Below are 22,831 nucleotides of genomic sequence, written 5' to 3' on the forward strand. Positions count from 1 at the left end.
CTCACATGGTCACATGAAACCATGAACCCAACAGAATCTTGCAGCATCAGTACATCAAGCACACACACACACATAGACACACACACACACACAGACACACACACTTGCACACAGTGCTGAGTTTTTGAACACCGACTGAAATAACATAAGCCGCATGACAGTGGCTTTCAGATGGATTTTCTAGGACAGACACTAATTTTATGCTGTGACCTTAATTGACAAATACTTGATGCTATAAATCACGACTCTGTGTGTGTGTGGTGGGGAGGACACGAGAGGAGGTTTGGGAGACTGTGCTAATTAGTAGAGGAAATTGATATCAGCACCCTTGTGCGCTCGATCCGGCCATGTGTGTGTGTGTACAAGGAGTGAGAGGTATCTAACACACACACACACACACACTAACGCCCCCACACTTTCACACACTCACCTGGTAGCTGGCATTCAAGGAACCGAAGCCCAATCCAGAGATCATGTTCTTCACCAGAGTGGGACTTCTGGAAAACAGAGAGAGAGAGAGAGAGAGCGAGAGGATGAGTAATCGTAACGGTGGAAGAATTACAGGCATGAAGAACAGAAAACTGATGAAAGGCAGTTTCACTCCAGCATTTTTGTGCGTGCGTCCACACAGACACGCAAAAACACAAACTGAGACCTGAGCCACTCTACACTTATTCGATCTGACAGTGTATTGTTGTCCACACACACACACACACACACACACACATAAACACACACATCATGTGTGCTACAGGATTGAAATCTAGTGGGTAATTTGCCGTCGTCATTCTGTCAGGTCTCTAGAACGCGCCTAACATCTGTTTGCTCAAACGCAAGCAGGCGTGCTTCTCTGCCGTGCATCTGCTTGCCTTGTGCGCTAAACGCTAAAGACACTGAAGCAAAACACAACACAAAACGGACCTTTGTGCTTACTCTGAAGTAAAACGGTAATGATAGGAAGCTCATTAAGGCAATCGTGCATGCCAATAATAATTACCACGCTGCTACACCTTTTCAGACTAGCACCAGACCAAAGAGATCCGGCTTTAAGGAAGAACATTCCGGATAAATAAACTAATGACACTAGTCTGGAAGAATGGAAAGTGTTTACAGAGCTGAGGACCTCAGCTAGGTTGCAGGAAGGTGAGTGCTGAGTTCAGGAATCAGCACCGCCACAGCTAGCTGGCTTGGTTCCATTCTGCCTGAAGGCTCCATTTTCAGGATCATGAATCAAAGTAAATATAAGAAATGTGATCGAAGTGTTGGCACCTTGCTGTGACTGATAAATCAGCGTGTTTATGGAACCATCAGAAAAGCTGTAGAATAAACACCTTGTTATTAAAAGGTGTGGTTCGGCAAGCGGCTGCAATAGTGAATCAAATGAAATCCTTTCAATCGCTTTACGGACTAAGAAACCGCAGCAGGAAGAGAGAAAAAACGGACTTGGATGACAAAAACATGGTGTACAAAGTGGCTTTTTACAGTATATACGTGCATGAAGTAAGAGTAGGAAAATATCAAGACAAAACAAAATCTGCTATGAAGCTTCTTCATAATTACCAGCTCATCAATTTCTTTTAACCAGTGAAAGGATCCCCGCCTTCTCATTTTCGATTGGCTCACGAGACCAAGGCACATTTTCGATTGGCGCACAGGACCAAGGCTGACTTTGTCCTGTCAGGATGATATTATCCATATTTGTTCTGGCCAATGCTTTTGCTGGAAAAGCAGGAGATTATTTTATCGCTGAAGCACACGGCTAAATTTTACACTCCTCTGGCAGCGCATGCAGTGGCTTTCATAATAACAGATCTCACTTTTTTTTAGACTTTTTGGACTTTTTAAAAAATTTTGTCTTAAAAATAATTGCCTCGGGTACTTCAAGCACTATAATCCTGTATTTCTCGCATAACTGTAGTAGCTGGTTCAAACAAGGGGAACCTTTTGAGATCTGATGTACGATTTTGATTCACTGAAAATGTAAAGTGAAGAGAAAATTGGGTCTGACCTCGTTGTCTGTTGCTAAAGGGGCGGAGTTTCAGGCAAAACCCCATTAAAAAAACATGACTAATAAATGTAACATCCGCCTCAAAAACCATTAGCATAAATGCTACGACTAAACTGTAAGTATTGGCACCCCTGGATGACAATACATTTAATTATAAGTCATTCTGTTGATTTGATAAATTGTATGATAGTCATTACTGGATGTTCAGTAGCCAGAGTTCCTATTAGTCATGGATACAGATGTGATAAAACCTTTGCTTTAAGGTTGTTCTGGAAAAAACAAAAAACAACCTACCCGGTCATCTTTGGTGGTCTCCTCTTTTGGTATTCCACTTCGTCCACAGTCCAAACGGCCCCCTTGACGTTCTCCACTCGCACAAAGCATTTGTGGAGGCTCAGGTTATGGCGCACGGCATTCTGGGTAAATCAGGAGAGAGAAGAAAAATGTTTTAATTCTGAGACATAGAGGGTAGAGCTGCAGATGACTTAACAATAACAAGTTGGGTTTTAATATTTATAGCAATTATGAATGTAAGGAGAGAGAGAGAGAGAGAGAGAGAGGGCACAATAAGAGTCGGTCATGTGTTATTACTTGAAATGCAATTACAGTCCTGCTTCGTCTAAACAGTCTTTAATAACTGCATAAATCGTATACCTGCTTTCTAATTAAAAGCCTGCTTGTGGTGATAAGCATAAAAAAAGCTGCATAGTTCAGTTCAATGAGGGATGTGTGGATGTGAGTTTATCTCCTCATCTCATATTCCTCCATGCACACACACATACACACACACACCCCTACAAACACACACAGCACCAATTAAGTCCATATTCCACTGAGGAGCAGTGACACCAGGTTGCCACACCGTCTCACCAGTAGGAGTAGAAGAGGAAAAAGAAAAAGGAAAAAAAAAAGCTCTCTGTCTCCAAATACTAAAAGTAAGAAGAAGAAAAAAGATGCGCCTTTCTTCCTCTACCAGCAAACCCCCATCATTTTTTTTTTTTTAAATTTCACTAATCAGCCACTATCCAGAATAACACCCCCGAGGGAAGCCCCTTCCTTTTCATCTGCTATTTGTAGTTTGTTCATGCCCAATTTCATTACCAATTTTAATTCGTGTATAATTAAATCCTGTGTATTTTTTCTGACACGCTCCTTTTTTTTCCACAGCCCATGAGGGAGGGACTGCTGATGCCGGAATCACTCCTAACCGTAATTACAAGTGCCATAATCAGACGAGGCCTCCCTCCTTTGAATAAATTTCCCGGCGCAGGAGCGATGATGCTTAGTTTTGCAAATTAGTATGACCCCAATTTCAGCCTGCCACCTCGCCAATTTTATTTGCATTCCCATCCGTGATGAAAGACTAATTCTCCCAGTTAAAACATTAGCGGCAATTTAAAGGGGGTCAGCCTCGGCAGACATAAACAAAATGCTTTGCTGGCTGGGTGTGTGCGCGTGGCGTGTGAGAGATGACGGACTAGATGCTCTGGAGAGGGGCAGCGATATTAGAAAAGATGGAGCTCGTGACGTGGGTGTCAAACGGGTCTTGCCTACTCGAGTGGCGGTGCCCGCACAAAAGGAACCGGAGTGCCAGACGCCATTTTAGCATCTCATCAGGGTTGGCTATTTGTCTTCCTGTTGGCCATATTAACCATTTTACAGCTGTTTTAAATACAGATCAGGATAATGTGGATGTACGGCTAAATGCTTTCCATCAATTAAACACTTCAGGATACAAGGAACTTTAATGGGCTTAAATACCAAACAGCTTGGAGGAGACACAAGGAGGCCATCCATCCTTAGCGCAACAGACGTTTCGGTTCATTTGCGCTTGAGTAAACGCAAAAACCCAGACGTAACAAGCCTAAATAAGAAGCAATGTAAATAAATAAAGTGCTACTAGAGCTTCACACTTCAGACGGTTTCCCTCTTTGATGCTGGGTTTGGAAAAAAAAGATTTACTGTTTAGATTTGAAGTGTAACAAGAAACACTTGACCCGAGATCAAACAGTCGTCTGCAAACGCACGACAGGAGTGTGTGCTGCAAAAAAGAGCATTAAGATTTATAGATATGAATCATGGTTCTAGGCAAGGTCCATCTTTACACCTAAGGGACAGTCTGTGACTGATCAATGACTTCCCCCTGCTCTTTCCATGAAATATGAATGGCCATTAACCGAGCCAGAGAACATAGAGCCCCATTTCTATATTTAATACCGCAGCCAAATGACTGGCGAGAGAGAGAGAGAGAGAGAGAGAGAGAGAGAGATGGTGTGGATATATTACAAAAGAGAGAGAAAATGGGAGGAAGACAGTAGCAGATGAGAACACGAGGAACTGTGTCTATTAATTGTTAAATTTCATAAAAGTGAAATGAGACGTTACAGATATTCAAGCCACCTGTCTTCTCTTCTGCTTCTCCTCATCACTCCATCTCTGACCTCTCTAAACTGCTCTCAAGGGCTAAGTCATTGCTCCTTTTTTTTTTCTCCATCTCCAAGTCTTATTTTTATCCCCACCTGAAACAAAGTACTGTAAGATCACAGCCCTAAAGTAGCCTTAAAATGTCTTTTAGTTTGCGATTTGATGGCATATCAAGCAAGAAAGCGATACAGAGGAATGCAGTGAAAGTCAGTAAAAAGGAAAGAAGCGGACGGACACGGACAGAGATGAAGTGGGAGGCGGTTTCTGTTCTTCTTCATCATCAGGTCTCGTCTGTCTATGTGGTAACTGAATCACATGTGGTTTAAAGTGTGTGAGTGGACATCAAACACACACACACACACACACACGTAGCAGGCTGATCACAGGAGGTCTGTGTAGACAAGACGTGCTAGCTGTGGTGCCCAGAGGAGTGCCAGGCTCCTGGGGAGAGATGCAGGGTTGAGATAGAGCGGCACGGTGGAGCAGCGCTGAGCAGACGCTGATCAGCGGCCCGAATTAAACCGACTGATAAGGGAGCGACGTGCTTGTGGGGCGATAAAACAAAACTCTGTTTGTGTGTGTGTGTGTGTGTGTGTGTGCGTGGAGGCATGCTTGAGAGTGACAGAGCATGAGATCTGCTCTAGTGCATACATATACAGTGAAAGGAATTCAGCTACTGAAGCAGTTTGTGCTTTCAAAACTTCGCAGCCGTCCAGTTTCCCCCCAGTTTGGATCAGTGATTCCAAACCGGTGCTCAGTGAACACTAAGTGACTAGTGTGTTCTTTAAACTTTTCATTTTCATAAGGTTGGTGTGCTTTTATTTTGAAAGTTATCCAATAGTTCTTGCTTTTTAGCTTGGGTTTGACATCAGCAATCAGAAGGCTGACATTAAACAGTGACATGTTCAGGCCTTCAGTGAAAAATGAAATTAGCCTAATGAAAAACACACATTTAGACACACATGCACACACCATGTACACAGACACACACGCACATACACATACACACACACACACACACACAGCACAGTTTAGTAGTTTTTCACAGAATAGCCATGAAATGAAACTAAATACAATATACTATTACATGCAGTGATGGCTGAAGAGAGAAGCAAATTAACTTTTAAAGAAGTTTATTTAGATAGTTAAAGGGTTCTTTGCATTCTAAAAATGTTCTTCCTCTACGATGGGAAAACACTCTAGGGATCTACCCAGAACCTTTAAGGTTTCCTCCAGATAGACCTTTTTTCTCCAATCGCTTCCTCTTGTTAGTTCAGAGCTGTGCATTACGACTGCACTATGATTGTATTTAACAGTATTTTTGAAGTGGTTTAATTATTTTTTAACACTTGGGCTTGGCTTATCAGCCAGATCTAATAAGGAAAAAAATGTTTAAAATCAACCAAGAGCAATTTGGTTGTATTTGATTGAATTTTATATTAATTCAATTGTAAGAGAAGGTAGAAATTCACACCTAAGCTGAGCCTGTATCTTTTCATGCAAACTCTATTATGACTTTGGAAATGTTATTAATTTGTTTATACAGTCTGGGTTCTGACAGGGAAAGCCTCTGTTTTTAGTACAGGAACACTGTCTCACTATCTTGTGATTAACAGTTACAGAAGGCAGGACGAGCAAAAAAATAAAAGCCCCCTAAGTTAATTTTTCTCCTCTAGCAAACACCAGGCTGAACATTGGCCTGCTTTCTCTCCCACAGTCACAGAGGAGACAATAGAGACGGCGGATTGGGACAACACAAAAGAGTGGGATAGACAGAACGGAAAAGAAAGCAGGCGGGGTCGTGCCCTGGCCGGCCGGGAACAGGGTTGGCATCATTAATTACGGCTGCACGTTATCAGAATGTGGCCCTTGGCACAGGGGCAGAATTTACTACTGTTTGCATCAGGCAGAACAATGGGGCTGACTCAGTGTGTCTGCGGTTTAGCCATGTTGCTAGGCGGAGGGAGCAGCCGGCCTTAAAAGGCAGGACGCTTACTCAATAAAAATGACCATATGAACCATGACTCAAAGGATAAATCAAACAAATCTAACCAGAAATGATTCTTTAACTTGGCAGGGAAATCTAAATCTAGCAGGATCACACATGACGCTGGCTTCTGTCAAAAAAATTGAAATCTGCTTATTTTACAGCAGCATGATGACTATTTCATGTCTCACCTTCCAGGTTGCTGTATTTCTCCTGAAATAGGCGAACATTCGTGTGAACCAGTTGTAGATCTCATTGAGAGTCAACTGTCGCTCAGGGGACTCAAGAATAGCCTAGAGAGAGAGAGAGAGAGAGAGAGAGAGAGAGAGAGAGAGATTGAAAGTGATTGAAATGGCTGCTATTAGAGGCACATTAGCTGATGAGCCATCTGCAGTCACTGTGTTAGAACTGGAGGTGTGCATTTCAGCATGGCTGACACTTGGAAGCGATCATAAATCCACAGTTATGAACACACACCCACACTCACTCCTCTCTTTCTCTCTCACACAGGCTCAGAGCTCAGACGCAGAGTGCAAAGATCCAAATCTAACAGCCTTACAACCTCGTTTCTAACACTAACCCAAGAGGTCTTGATTACACATCTGTATTATTAAGTATATAGCCATGGCACATTTATAGTAGAGTTACTGTTGAATGGATAACTCGGGTTGGTTGGCTGTTTCTGAGTATACAGGGTCAGAGACTGGAGACTTACATGCCGTATCAGAGAAGCGTATGTGAACGGAGGTCTGACGTCAGCGTTTTTGTAGAATTCACAATTCTGGGCGAGCTCTGCCAACAGACAAAAAAACTATTACTTCATTTACACATCAACAGGCCAAATCTATATGGTGAGTTTTAGCCAATGTGTACATTGTGTGTACAAGTGTGTGTGTGCTGACCAGATGCGATGGGGGTGCAGTATTTGTCGGAATTGCGCCGGCGGATGGGACCGACACCGTGTAGGCTGGAGGAGCTGATGACGGACGGGCCCTGCCTCAGGGGGGTGATGGGGGCTGCTGCTGAAGTGGGAGGGTGCGGTAAGCCCTCGGGAAAAGGCTCGCTGTCCCGCTTCAACAGAGAGGCGCTCGACGCCAAGTTCAGCTATGGAGACACAAGGAGAGGAAGACAATATATATGAGCCCTTACATTCTGTCTTAACTGTTAAACTGCTTAAATCAACCCTATAAGTTAAAAAATAATTATAATAATCAAACAAACAAACAAATAAATAAATAAAGGTTTGGAATAAACAGTACAAAAACAACTTTCTTTTTTGTTTTGCTGATGCATCATATTTGAAGTTAATTTTTAATGATATAAAAATGAATTGTTTTTATATTAAATTCTCTAATTAAACTACAAACATCATTTTAAACATCGGTAGATTTTTTTTAAGGTCATTTTGATATTTTGCTAGCAAAAATCTCCCAGAAAATAAATGTGGAATAAAACTTCTTTTATATGACTAAAGGAAAAAGGATTTTGTACGTCTGTTTCAATAAATATGATTTGCCGTGTTAATAACTGGGATGAAAGTAAAAAAAAAAAAAAATACTGTGTAAGCTTTAGTATGATCAGCAGTTAGAAAGTGATTATAAAATGGGGGGCTAAATCAATTCTGTAAATTTAGATTCTTACTCTCACCACAAAGCTCCTCAATCAACCACAAAATAGTTTTTTTTCTAGAAGTTCAAACACGCTAGGTTTACAGGATCATGCTATCCAGTTTCATTGCGGCTTTGATTCTTACACGCAGTGCTGTACAATAATCTCCTGCCTTCTCATTACAGCGCAGGGAAATATAATCGCCGTAAACTCGCTATCGCTCCCATGCTGAGAGGAGAGCGCCACGCCAGCCACGCCAGGGCCAGTTGGCACACAGGCTCCATTATAAGACAATCCTCTACGATGGGATTTAAAAAAAAATCCCCTTGTGCATCTTTGACACATGTGCATATGCGCCAAAGCTCCTTAGCGGCGCGCAATTAGACTGATGTAAAAAGGAACAAAAACAAAGCAATACAAAAAGGAGGAGATGGAACACAATCTGGCAACAAACAGCACGTGGCTGTGGTTAGCCGCCCTCGCTAGCGTTGCCCAATTAGCTACAGCGGGCGTGTGGAGGAGCGCTGGGAGATGGAGGGAGGCTTTTCCAGGACTGCTTGTTTTCCTCTAATTAAAACCATCACAAGCACGTGCAATAGCGGAGAAAGGAGGGGCACGAGGTGTTGCCGTGATGGTTTTGAAGCTAATATGGCGAATTAAATCTCAGCACCCCTCCTTTTTTTTGCCTCTCCTCACCTCCTCTCATCACCAAGCCAACCTGGCCCATCTCCAGTAATTAGAGGGGCAAAATTGTTTAACAGGTACTTAATTAACACTGGCGCTGTGCCAGCTTGCCATGATGCCCGCTGAACAGCCCTGACTGCGAACGACAACCTCATAAGGGACGACTCTAGTCGCTAGCTCAGTAGTCCTCGCTCCACTTTCTCTCGTCAGTGATCCGGCCCCGACTTGGCAACCCCATTACCGGGTTTGACAGGACCCCGTCGCGTGGATGTGTCTCCAAACAGACCAGGAGACGCCGCCTATTTTTCCCGCCCCTCTGTCCCGCTTTTTATATCCCTATTCCAAATTAAGACACTCCAGTTCTAATTGTCAATTAATTTCAACATCTTCATATTTTAATAAGACTCCTCATCAATCTTGCCATGAAATATTCATTAGACACCTAATCACTGCGAGCCGGGCTTGGTGGCTGGGAAAAAAAAAAAAAATTATGCAGAGCTTTGTATTAACTGAGAAGGTAGGCTACGTTCTCTCTCTCTCTCTCTCTCTCTCCCTCTCTCTCTCTCTCTCTCTCTCACACATACGCACACACACACACACAACCGCAAGTCATTTCATTGTGCAGAAGCAGAGCCTCGTCCAGCTGTAAGTGATTAGATGGTCTATGTAGAGCCTAACACTGAGCCTGTGTTTAAACTGCATTTGAGACGCTTGTTTGGACACACAATTAATGACTCAAGAAAACATGTGTACTTAGATAATCAGTAAACATTTAAGCCTTTGTGTTGCATACCGTAACATTCAACAGACAGGCCAGGTCTTACATTTTTTTCCATGGTCCTCTAGAAAGTTTAAAGGTTGCAGACAGAGGAGAAGGAACAATGCAGTTCCTTGAAATGCCAACAGAGGGCACTGTTTTTACTGTGGACATGACATTACACCCCAAACTGACTTCTTTAGACTTGTTGGACCGTACCGTGCAATAATTTTATTACCTAATGTATTTATTCGGATTTATAATTATAATTATCATTCTGATAAATATGAGTGATCCTAAAAGGTGTTGCTGCATCTGAGGCGGGGGTTAAATGGCGTTTACATACCGGTTGGTTGAAAGGCTTTGGCTCTGATGGACGCATGTGCAGGTGGGTCATCATGGCCTGCAGTCGCTCGCTTTCCTTGGCCAGCTGCAAGTGCACACGAACACATTGTTAATAACGGCACAACAATAACTTTCACAACATTTGTTCTGTTTCATACAATTAGGTTATTTATTTAATTGTTGATGAATCATAATTTTCTAATCAGATTAAATTCTGTTTTTTAAAATCTATTTATGTAATTTATGCACATGGGGCTCAGGAAATCAGGATTTTTCTTGCATGAATGCAAAAAAATTAAGATGACAACACCGTATCAAGATAATAATAATAATAATAATAATAATAATAATAATAATAATAATAATAATAATAATAGGTGTATTTTTTATTAATTATATTAATTATTTTTTATAATATTTTGTACATATTATAAATACTTTATATTAATAATAATTTTAAATTAATTATTGTTTTTTAATTTTTTAATCCATTAATTCATTTATTTATTTTTTTATTCGGATCTGGGGGCCAATGTGACTACACTGAGAACTAATATATCAGACATTTATAATCAATTGGATTATTCCACACTATCAAACTGCCCTGCTTTAGGAAGGCTTTGTGTATATAAATATATACATATATATATATTTGCCATTTCAGTGCATTACAATCCCCATGTTTTAGTTCTTCAGGTCAAAAAATGTGAAAAATGTATAATGTTTTGCCATATAAATACCATTTTATTTCCTCTCTCTGACAGTGAGTGAGATACCAGAGTGACGTGTGCAAGAATATAAACTGACCTATCTATCATAACTCTACATATAAAGCGTATTTATTGCATGTTGTAGATATTTTGGAGGAAGAGCTGTCAGGAAATCTGGCCTTTTATCGGTCTACGGTACCTAAAGAGTCTAAATTCAAAATAAGCCGAGAGGCAAAGAGAAAGGAGAGAAGGTGAGAGAAACGAGGGGCGAGCCGGTGAGGAAAAGCGAATCTGGATTTTTCCTGCGGGTGTAATTATGAATCCTAGTCCAGAGGTCAATGAGATGTTCACATATCGTGTTGCACCTTCCGTTATTCACGTTTGGAATGAAACCCCTCTTTCCCTCCTGCGCTCTTGCTTTCCCTGCAGCTGCACTCATCTGTAGGCGAATTCCAGCAGCTTGTAAACTGCAGCTGATTCCTCGACTCGAATCTATACTCTATAATCTTACCAGAAAATTTGATGCTCTTCGTAAACAAATTGAACAAATGTGTATAATGGTTGATAAATGGAGACAATTTCTCCAAAATTAGGCTGGTTATAAACAGTTGATAATGGCTGTTATAACACATGAATAATGAATCTGTGACATGAATGCAGATCTGTGTGATTATTTTCTATCAAAAGTCTGAAACATCAGTTAATAACAACTTGCTCAAACGTGTTGAGATTGTTCATAAGGTTATGGATATACCATACACGAACGCATTACCCGTCCTGTAACATGGCACTATGACAACAAGGATCTTTGTAGTGTAACTGCACTGCACTGTAGCGTAAGGTTTCTACCACTATTATATGATGTAATGTTCTGTAATGTGTTCTATGATTTCCAGAGCTGTTTAAATAAAAAAAATTAAAAAACAGTCAGACCTCTGGACACGGCATTATGGTTTGAAGTGACAATATTAATTTTTTAATGAAGAACAATCCATTCCACATTGCAATATATTTCACTGATGCAGTCATGACTAAAACCAGCAGCATAATCCAATTTGGAAATTCCAAATAATGCTGAGTATTTTAACGCCAAGAGCCTTTCAGCAAACATCTACACAGTTCAGCTGGAGGAAAGGTACTTGCTGTTAAAGCTTTATTTAAGGATAGTCTCCGTCTCCTTTTGTGCATTGCTTATGTAGCCTGTTTATTTGCCCATTAGCTGATCTGTGTGTAATAAGGCTGTGATTAACCTGGGTATGAGAAGGAGATAAACACCAGCCTCGGGATGATGCTGACAGCCCTGCTTTAACAGGCATTCATTTTAGGAACGAAGAGAAATGTACTAATTGAAGGAGTCCTAATGTGCACCATCATGGTGTAAAAACCAGCAGACTACACGAACTCACTATTCTTAAAGAAAGAAAAGCTTCAGCACCATGCTCTGACAGCTTACCTCGCTCATGTCGCTGTGCATTACAGTCTGCAACTGCTTGTGTGTGTGTGTGTGTGTGTGTGTGTGTGTTTCTCTCCCAGACTTCCTGTAGCTGCTGGGTTTTTTTTTTTCTTAATGTGACCTAATAGTGTGTCAGAGTGGGCCATCGTTAAGCATCACTACACACTCTCCAGACAGCATCAACATCCAGTCTGATCACACACACAGACACTGGATAACATCTCACCGCGTTGATGTGTGCTAAACATTTGATTGACAGCAAGACAGATGCGTGTTAGCAGTCCGTTTGACCTGGAGGAAGAACTTTTTCTTTGGTAGAAGGAGGCCTTTTTTTGGGTTGAAAGTGATATTGGAGTAAGGGAGAGACATACTGTTCTGGAAAAATATTCCAAGACGGCGTGGTGTGATTTGTGATTATTTTCCGATAACGGCACATACTGATTTCACAGTATAGTTACATTTGATGCTGTGGATTATTTTTCCTGTCTCTTTAAGGTAATACGATAAAATCCTGTATCTTATATCTTGCAACTCTAATTTTGTTCCTCACAATTGCAAGTTCATATCACACAATTTTGGATATCCACTTGACGCAGTGCCTGAGATGTGACTGACTCCAGGTAATGAACACGCTCTAGTGTCTGGCTTTCCTTGCCTTGGCTAGCTGATGAGTGTTGTTCTTATGCTGCTAATTTCACACTGGGAAAATAGTCCTGTATAATGTCTTCTGTTATCATACAGACCAACAATAGATCAAGAAATACAACTCGTGGAACTGCAAGGAAAGAAATCAAAATTGTGAGAAAAAAAGTTTGTTACAATTACAAATTTTTCATGTTTTCATGTTTTTCCAAGGAAACGGACTTCCACAAAAAAAATGCAGCTTGTCATGTTACCAAAAAGCTAACACTGGAAGTGTTGACACTGGAGACTCCTTCCATAAATGTTAAATGAACACCTCCTTGTAGAAAGCCTCCCTATATTCATCACTGGATTTTTAAAAGTATTAATAATGAAGTTAGTGTCCACTTTTCAAGACCCTGTGTGTGTGTGTGTGTGTGTGTGTGTGTGTGTGTGAGAGTTGTTACTACAGAAGCAATAATGCATTAGAAAGAGTGCATTCGTATAAACCTGTAATTTGTACGAGGTCCTGATATAGAAAAATGAATCAACACATTATGACCAATCAGATTTGAGAATTTGTAAATTAATGTAATGTAATTTCTGTGTAAAACCAGACAACACAGATGTTAGATTGATTTTTAAAGGTTCATGTGTATGTGTGTGTGTGAGAGAAAGAGAGAGAGAGAGAGAGAGAGAGAGAGAGTGTGTGTGTGTATCTAACCTGTATCTCCAACTGCTGAACGACCTGCATCTGCACCCGACACTGGGCTGTACTACGGTCATCCAAGGCATGCTCGCTGTTGAGGTGCCTGAGAGGGAAGAAGAGAGAAAAACAGTTAAAAACAGCCCTTATTTTCAATATTTAACAAAAGACATTCATGTTAGCTTAATCTCTCTCTCTCTCTCTCTCTCTCTCTGTCTGTCTTTCCCCACACACTATAATTTATAGTGATACTGGTTATAGCCAAATATGTTTTTTTTTTTAAACAAAAGTTCTGATGGTCCAACAATACTGATCCAAAAATTAAATGAATAGAAGATGACACATCACGACAGATGTTTGCTAATTAGCTTGCTAATTTGCTTTAGTCTAGTGTTTTTTTTTTTTTATTTATCAAAGCTTGGCTTACTTTTACTTTTATTGTGTGTCATCAACATAACTATAGCTACTGCTAAACTGGGAGTGAAATTAGGTCCAGATTTGAATCGTCTGTGTGAATCGATTGCTTCATAGACGCTTATCAAATCAAAGAGCGTGTTAGGTCTGTAGCAGATGTGTGAGCTAGCTTAGAAATTCTTATAAACTATGAGTCTGGAAAGTATAATACAGTTCTCTCTTCTCGATGGGTCATGATGAAACATAACAGGAGTGACCTATCCTTAAGTAAGTGTAAGATTGTTACACAATGTTCCCACTGTAATTAACATAATGGTTTAATCAACCAGAAGCAGAGTGGCCAGTGGCACACGTTCCCACAGCTGGATGCACGGAATATGATAATACTTCAGGTTTCCGTGCAATTATTTTACTTACAGCTAAGGACAGCTTTTTGGCCAGAATCATATCCATAAAAAAAAAAAAAAAACACTTTATTACACGTCTAAGATATGTTCATGGCATGAAAATATTATTAATATTAACTATATAATACAAATCAGCAGTGAAGATGTGTATGCAAAGGTGGGAGATGACCTAGATTAGAAATCTGACATGTATTTCACTTTATTGATGACTTTATTTGGTCCAGACCAAAACAAAATGAAGCAGAAACAGCAGGAAACCTAAATCTTTGTGGAACTTAAGCGATCGTCCTCGGCTCGAGACGTGACTCTGAATGAGTGTTTTATTAAAGGCAGGTGCCGGTCTGACAGATTAAAGACTTGGGCTAAAGTCTAAAACAAAAAAACAAACAAAAATAAATAAATATGTGGGAGAATAAAGTGTCTAATTAGAGGGATGAAAAAATGTTTGTTCCTTGTTGCTGCTAAACATTTGATAACTCGATTATTTAATCAAATGCAAAAACGAGTCATTATAGTAAACCTGATTTATTTATTCGTTCCATTTTCAAATATTTAAAATATGGTTTCCACAAAACTGCTTTAAACGTAGGCTGTTAAAGATATTACAAATGCACAAAATCATCTTAGTACTAAAATCAAAAGGAACCGTTTCAGCCGAGCCAAAAAAAACAAGAGTTAAACACTACAAACAGAAAGTCGAAACCGCACTTGAAACTCTATCCAGCTTTGCCTGTAGACTTCGAGATCATAAATATACCCGAGGGCTTAGAGAGAAAATCTGCCAACATGCTGAGGCGTCTTTCCCCGACGCATCTGCCTCTATCCGTACGTCTGCTGTCTGCCTCCGTTAAACACACACAAACACACAAACACACACACACACACACAATTTTAGGACTGCTGCGGAGACAGATTAGGGTGTGTGCAGCGTGTATTTAGTGCTGCAGCCACCGCAGCCTGACAACACACACAAACACGGAGGTCGCATCCAAGCGAAGATGTCCCGGCCAAGCATGACTTCATATAAACAAACAGCCACATCACAAAAAAAAAAAAAAAAAAAAAAAATCCAGCCGCCAGATAGCTTGATTATTTTCCCATTCGGAGAAGGAGGCTTGTGTCCGAGCTCTTTTGGGTTCTGCGTTCAAGGAAACGCTCCACAATGGCGGATTTCCACCCAAAGAAACACTTTTCACCCGGTGTATAAACTCTATTTCCTCTATTGTGAAAATATAAATAATATTAGCACATGAAAGGCACAGTGAAAGAGTGTAGTATTGTGTAGTATTGCGTGTGTGTGCTTGGGTGTGGGGAGCAATGTAACAATATAGTGTTGGCCGATTGTTTTGGGATAAACATTAAGAGGGGAAACAGGAATACACACACACACACACACACACAAACCACTTCTTTTTTCAGTTCTAGTGTGGACTATTAAAAAAGCAGCAACTATGATAATCCAGTCACGTCCCTTATTTAAAAAAAAATAAAAAAAAATCTAAAATGTCACAGATGTCCAAGTCCAATCTTGGAAAAGCAATAAAGACAGCTCTTTTTTTTCGTTCTTTCAATTTAACTGTGTTTTGAGAAATAATAATAATAATAATAAAAAAAAAAGAAATCAGGCCCTGCAGATCACGACCTTCCGTGAGTGGGAAGGGGAATTAAAAAAACACCTGGATATGATATCATTTGTTTTCAGGGAACAGTCAGTAAATCCAGTTCCCAATCAGCGAGTCATCCAGCGCGTGTTTTTCTTCATGAAGCAATCATCTACCTCTCCAAAAACAAAACAAACAGATGACGCCTGGAGAGAGAGAGAGAGAGAGAGAGAATGACAGAGAGCTGATGAGCTGAAAGAGTGCAATGAAGTCACAGCGAGAAAAGTTAGGAGGATCCAAATGGATGAAAGTTGGAAAAACAGTAAGGAAGAATGTGGAGAAATGGGGAATTTGGAGTGTGTGTGTGTGTGGGTGTGTGTGTGTGGGTGTGTGTGGATGTGTAGTGACTAGGTCCAGCATATGGAAGGTCTGGGTGTTAAACTGTAAATAACCCGGACAGGGCAGGATAGAAGCATGCTGAGAAAGATCACAAGGTCTCCCGTCATTCCCGTATCAGGAAACAAACACACACACACACACACACACACTTTTTCCACTTTCTAATTCTCTGATACAGTAGCCGTTTTCCCACTAAGCACCAACAATGTCGCCATAAACCACAGGTGTGACGCAGGTCACGTGACCACACACCTGATTACTCAGAGTTCAGAGGTCATGAGAAAAACGCAGGGCAGACAGAATGATGGAATAAAGGTGTTCTCTGGAAGTGGAAAGAAACTTAAAAAAGCTCTCTCTCCTCACGCTTAAGCCCTATAAAGCATGCACCCTCTGGGGTCCAAAGGTTCGGGGATTAGTTGATCCCATGGGGAAATCCTGAACTTAAAAACCGAAGGCTACATTACACACATCCTCACACATGTCCCCACCACCACCACCACCAAGTTCTCACTTTGCTGAGTCATATCTCATAAGCACTGATCTACAAATCACTCTCAGGCTAAATCTCCTGCGATCGCTGTACTCATCGGGGAATTTCCCCATGCCATTGCAAATCGCTCATCCTCTGATCCCAGCGTCTTCATTTATCTCTCCATCACTTAGTGATTGACGTACAGTAATAGTGTGAGACATTTTTTTTTTCTTTCATTTTTTTTCGAGGCAAATCGTGAGGAGGCAGACGCGAGGAAATTAAATGAAAACAATGATGTCATATGCTCCACTAAGCCAGACGCAGATAGCTTTTTTTCCCCCCTTCTACATGTGAATGATGATAAAAACATGATCTCACTCTTTGCTTTCCCTTCTCTTTTTTCCCCCTCTCTCTCTCTCTCTCTCTCTCTCGCTCCCTTAACCTAGAGACACACCACATGCTTTATGGCATATAATAAACAGTAGCCGCACTTTTTTTTTCTTCCAACGGAGCCGACAATGAGGTACTGTTTACTCGCTGGGATCTAAGCTGCATTTACGATGACTGAGGAAAAAAGAAAAAGAAAAAAGTCAAGTGCCAACAAAAGGCCTGAGTATTTTAACACATGTAGTCTGGACATGCCAGAGAAAACTGAAGATCATTAAAGAGCTCAGGGGCAGGAGAGCGAAAAGAAGGAGAGGATGGGGATTAGTAGTGAATGGGTGTTTTATCAAACTTGCACTACTCTATAAGGAAGAGGAAAAAAAAGCCAGCAGAGGAACAGACGCTACAAGTGGCAGGCGGCCAGATGGATCTATAGTGAAGGGGAAAAAAGGGAAAAGCGAGAGAAGGGGGAGAAAAAAAAAGTCCACCCTATGCTATCTCTCTTCTGATAGCGATGAATAAAAACCGCTGGCTGGGCCATGAAGGGCAGGATTGACAGCATTATCTGCCCCCCTTCTTCCCTTCCCTTCCTCCCTCCCTCTTTTTTCTTTCCCTCTCTTTCTCTTCCTCTATTTTCCCCTAACATCCCTTTCTCTGCATGCCCCGGGGCTCTGTGAAATGAGACACCGCGCAACCAAACAACAGCTTTGCTCTTAAAACTTTCCCAGACTCCCCGGCTCTTTGATGTTTGTGTCAGCAGCCGTCATCTCTCCGCCACTCCAGCTCCCCCTAAACCCCCTCGCTCGCACCGAGCGCGCTCCTCAGGCCAGTCGCCAGGGACGCTGGCGGGAAATTTGAATAATGTCTTAGAAGAGGCGGAGCCCCTGAGCCCGAGGCTAAAACCTCTGCATCTGAAGCATGGGGTGATGTAGACGATGTGGAAGTCCAGGGTTTAGTTAAGCACAGTATAGGACATGCATGAAAAAGAGAACACTTTGTACATCGGCAAAATAGATAAGCGGTCAACTGTGACATTTGACGACGATACAAACAACAGAATAAATAAATAAATTCAGAAAAATGTTCGAAATGATCAAAATACACTATTTGTGTATTACAAACTGCATACCACTTTACAATATATTAAACTGCACATAATATTCCTCACGGTAGCATGTAGCATGCTAGAATTATCATTTACCTTACTATAATATATCTACCTGCCATTACCTCAGATTACCTCAGATATACCTCGGATTACCTCAGACCATACTTCCAAAAACTCTTTTCAGTTACTGTGACTCGAAAATTGTTTGTTTTATTTAATAAAAGATATATAGATCAGGTAAACATTTGGCGTCTAGCTAAAGCTAACTTGGAGCTCCTGTCTTTGGCTTTAATCATCTATAAAATCGTCATACAGCATTTATAACAAGCTGTACATCCTAGTAGAAGTGTCTATATACGATTTCAAACAAAATGGAATGTTGCACAGGAAGTGGAGAAATGTTTTAAAACTACAAGAAACCTTTGTTTCGCAAGAGAGCTGCTGAGGAAAAAAGGTAAATAATAACTATATATGTTTGTTAAGATGTGACAATGTGATAAACACTAGTACTTTAACAAGCTATTACTGTAGGTGTTGTTGGGTAGGATTAGCTTGTTCCTGAAGGGTATTAGCTTTTGGATCAAATTAGCTAAGGTAAATGGTCGGATTTAAGGCAAAATTTAGAGAGTAAATGAACTTTACAAATTTTTTGTTGTCTTCTTAACTAGTTCTCAGTTTATTTTTTCCACAGAAACTTGTTAATTATGTTCTTTATTACCAGGCAGTGACAGCTAACTTTAGAAACTTTAGACAGAACAGAAAGGTAGTGTCTAAAGCAGGAAGCTGATTATGTTAATGCCTTCTGATTAAATCAATTCAGGTTATTATTTTAAGCTACAGTTCATTTTAAAAAATGGTTTATTTCATGTTTGTTTGTTTTTTTAAATAAAGAAATGTGCAATTACAGCGCATACTTGTATTGAGTGGATTGAATTATCATTGGAAAACTTTTAAACAGTCATTTTATTCACATACTACTACAACATGGCTGTGGTTCCATACTTCGGCGTATTAGAAAACATCGGAACGACTGCGACCTTTAAGGGCAATGTATTCTAATATAAACCCATATCTGCAAAATATCATGAATTGAAAAACAAAAGCTAAGGGGAAAAGCAACACTGGTACTGATATTCTCTTTCTGCTTTACAAATATTGTGACAAATCTGTCATTTTCACTAAACAGAAAGAGACAGAAAAAAAGGAAAAGGAAGGGAAATACAGAAAGAGAAGAGAGGCTCAGAAGAGGCTTACAGGCCTCTAGGGCAGCGCAGTGACTCAGCCTCATATGACAGGCGGACGTGTCAGCCCTCTTCCGCTGTGAAGTCTCATTATTTTAACACACAAAGACAACGGCGCTGTTTACGGCCCAGTCCTCGCTCTGATCTGCTCCTCTCTTTATCTCCCCGAACCCCCTCCATCCCCAAAGACTGCACTGTGCTCCAAAAGAGCGAGGGATGCGGAGAATAAAGAGGTGGGGAGGGGGATGTGGAGGAGAGCAGAGGGAGCTTCCTCTTTGATGTCTTTGCTAGCGTCCGAGAAACAAAGAGCTCTAATTGTAAATGAGCTAATTAAGTAAGCCGCTAACGAAGCGTGAAAACAATTTGCCTGACCCGGCAGAGGGATGCTGGGAAGGAGGGAATGAGAGAGAGAGAGAGAGAGAGAGAGAGAGAAAGAGAGAGTGAGAGAGAGAGGAAAAGATGGGAGCTTGGAGTTAATCAGGGCCTGGCAGCTTCAAGAAGTTACAGCTACCTGATCACGCACACACACACACACACACACAAAGAGAGAAGAGGGCAACAGGAAGGAAAGGGGTTTTCAAGGGATATGTCACACCATCGCTGCTCAGTAGGGCATGACCTCTGGACGTGTATGGACTGGCTTCCTGCACGAGTATTAAGTGCCTCTTTTAGGAAGGAACTCATAATGTTGAAGATGGAGAAAGAAAACCTCACCTGGGTCAAATCTGAGAATTTTTCACCTTCATAATTCATTCATATAGTCAGAAGGGCTGAAGAAACGTTAAGGTGAAATGAAAATGCAATGAAAGCTCGTTTTTAACCCTCGTTTTCTCTTCGCTAGATATCTATACAGGTTCCAAATCTGATATAATAGGTCATTTTTTTCAGGGCTGTATTATATAAACACATGTGGGGGATTGTACACTTGTAGTCAATTAAGTGCCCAAGCTTATAGGATGGACTGAAGCGTAATTAGAAACAAATCAGCTTTTAACATCTGGGCAATGTTCTGCCTTGTTCTTGGTTTCCAGCTGTTTTATCCAAAAGATTTTGGAATGGTGTTTGGGATTTCCTAAAATTCCTCAGGAAGGTGTCAATGTGGGTAGAAAATCTTGTCATAATTTTCTGAAAAAGGTAAGGCATGTGTAATTCAAATAAAATAAAGTAAAATAAAATAAAATAAATACTGCTACTAATAATAATAGCAATGATTAATAATTAATGACTAATAAGTATTACTATTACTATTCCTATATAACATAAAAATACTACTACTACTCCTATAATTTATTATAATTAATAATAATAAGAAGAAGAGAAGAAGAAGAAGAATATTGTTATTAATAAAAATCATAATTGCTGTTGTTCATTTGTTATTATTATTATTATTATTATTATTATTATTATTATAAATATAACAAACAGCCAATATATATATATATATATACACACACACACACACACCATGTGCCTAATGTGTAGCTTTCTGAAGTGGTTTGTATGATAGCTTTTTATCTTTTATACAAGTGAGCACCTGAAACTCATGAAGTGTCCAGATATAAATCTATAAAAGCATTGTAAACAACAGTAAAGGCAACACTCAGACAAAGCTCCTTCATGTGCTCGGGAGTCCTTGTGATGGAATGTGACACAGTGTTTCCTTTTTCTTTTCTTTTTTTACTCCTATTTGGGCCATCTGCATAATATAAGTTCAAAAAGTCTGAAACCCGATCTGTATTGTATATAAACAAAACATAGGAGCATGAGAAACACATGCCCAGTGCTTTAGTGCTTCATTTAACATGGACGTGTGTTTGTACACAACGTTTCATCCCACAGCAACGATGAATCTCTCACTCCGTCACAGGCAGCAGCATCCTAATCCTCCACCTCCTCGTGGAATTCAACTCTCCTTCTGTACAAACATCACACCTAAACATGCCGTCTCTCTCTCTATCTCTCTCTCTTTCAGATCCTCATATGTCCATGTGTGTATGACGGAGTGTAGGTGTATTGAGGAGACAGAAGGAATAAAGTCACTCACTTAATGAACTGGCCCATGTCTTCACAGAGCGCCTCGCAGCCGGGCCACTTACACTCTCCATGGCCGTACAGTGGGTGTGAAGCTGTGTGTTCCTCATGGGACGACCTGGAGAAAAAGAGGTGAAGAGGAAAAGAGGAAGAGGAATTCATTTGAATCAAATGAATCAAAATCAAGAATCATTTTCGAATCACTGAGTCAAATTTCAAACTCGGCAAAGTGAAAGAAAAAATGAAAATGCAATGTGATAATGAAATAATAACAAAGAATATGTTCTTCGATAAGGGTTCAGAAATGCCGGTGATGCCGGTGAGTTTTCTTAAGATTACAATAACACAAATGTTGCTGATGCTTAAAAAAAAAGAAAAAAAAAACTCAAAATTTGTTCTTTTTGAACACAAAAAGATCATTGATTCCACATATGACAAGACAAATGATTTCCAAACACACCTTGAAAGCAGTTCATGAGGAACTGGTCATGTTATACAAACAGAAACCAAGTACACCTACGCACACCTACACACACACACTCCAGGCACAACTTAAATAAACAGGGTGCGACTATCACAGCTATAAATAGTTGATGCTGCCTCTCAAACTTGCCCTACTGTCCATTCTGCATTCATCTTTTCCAGGCGGAAAAGTCTGAACCGAAGCAGTAGTGAGGGGTTTCTGACATGTGCTGCATATCTCTGTAATGAAAACCATCATCTCGAAAAACAGCTCGAGTTTATCTCCGTTTATCATCCGAACCCTTTTCTCATAGACCACTTTCCAACCACGAGCAGGAGGACTCTTCAAATAAACGTCCTTTCTGTCCAAACGTCTCTAATCTGAAACTATCTTCCTAAGATTGATGGGAGATTTGTGAAATTTTGATGTTTTAAAACTGTTGTAGGCTGTTTCCAAAAGTAACTGGGCAACTGGATGAGTGACAGAGCTGTGGGAATAAATCAAGTTGGTGAGCGCTGTGTGGTGGAAAACACTGACGGAGGACGAGATCGCCGGTCTCTGAACGGACGTTCACCTTTCCTGATAACTCCTTCATCCACAGATGGCAGTTTAAGCTTCTTCACTGTTTGTAAATGATGTTTGGGGGAAAAATGCGCAACCTTTATAATCAAACTGCACAGGTACACTGATGCTACAGGTTAAGAGAAAACTTTGCTCAACGCATCCGAGTCGATTTGACATGAGGGGGAAATCACTGAGCATAAAAATCATCAGAAATCTAAAAGGACTTTAAAAGCATAGCAAGACATAAAAACCTTGCGTATCTTATCTGAAAAATCCTAACAGTCCAGTTCCATACTGATTCCATGCTTACAAACTTTAATAACTAACATGACTAAATAGTGACAAGGTAATTAGAAGTTAAGCTCATTATTAATTAATGAGTCGACAAATATTCTGTTTGTCAGGATGTTGTGTCAGATCTAAATAACTGCATACAGAGAAACT

At 40.4% G+C, this 22,831-nt stretch overlaps 1 protein-coding gene across 3 annotated transcripts in view; it reads right to left on the minus strand.

Moving 5' to 3' along the window:
- Positions 1-22,831, minus strand: part of foxp4 (forkhead box P4) — a 133,771-nt gene that overhangs the window by 10,670 nt on the left and 100,270 nt on the right. For all 3 annotated transcript variants that reach the window (XM_058373176.1, XM_058373174.1, XM_058373175.1), the window contains exons 9-16: positions 21,374-21,478; positions 13,322-13,409; positions 9,815-9,898; positions 7,322-7,523; positions 7,135-7,211; positions 6,611-6,712; positions 2,303-2,424; positions 431-497 (exon numbers count right to left, since the gene is read on the minus strand). In XM_058373176.1, the coding sequence (XP_058229159.1) occupies positions 431-497; positions 2,303-2,424; positions 6,611-6,712; positions 7,135-7,211; positions 7,322-7,523; positions 9,815-9,898; positions 13,322-13,409; positions 21,374-21,478 (847 nt within the window). The remainder of the gene's footprint in view (positions 1-430; positions 498-2,302; positions 2,425-6,610; positions 6,713-7,134; positions 7,212-7,321; positions 7,524-9,814; positions 9,899-13,321; positions 13,410-21,373; positions 21,479-22,831) is intronic.

Source organism: Hemibagrus wyckioides, linkage group LG21 (assembly GCF_019097595.1).
Source record: "Hemibagrus wyckioides isolate EC202008001 linkage group LG21, SWU_Hwy_1.0, whole genome shotgun sequence".
NCBI classification, from domain to species: Eukaryota; Metazoa; Chordata; class Actinopteri; order Siluriformes; family Bagridae; genus Hemibagrus; species Hemibagrus wyckioides.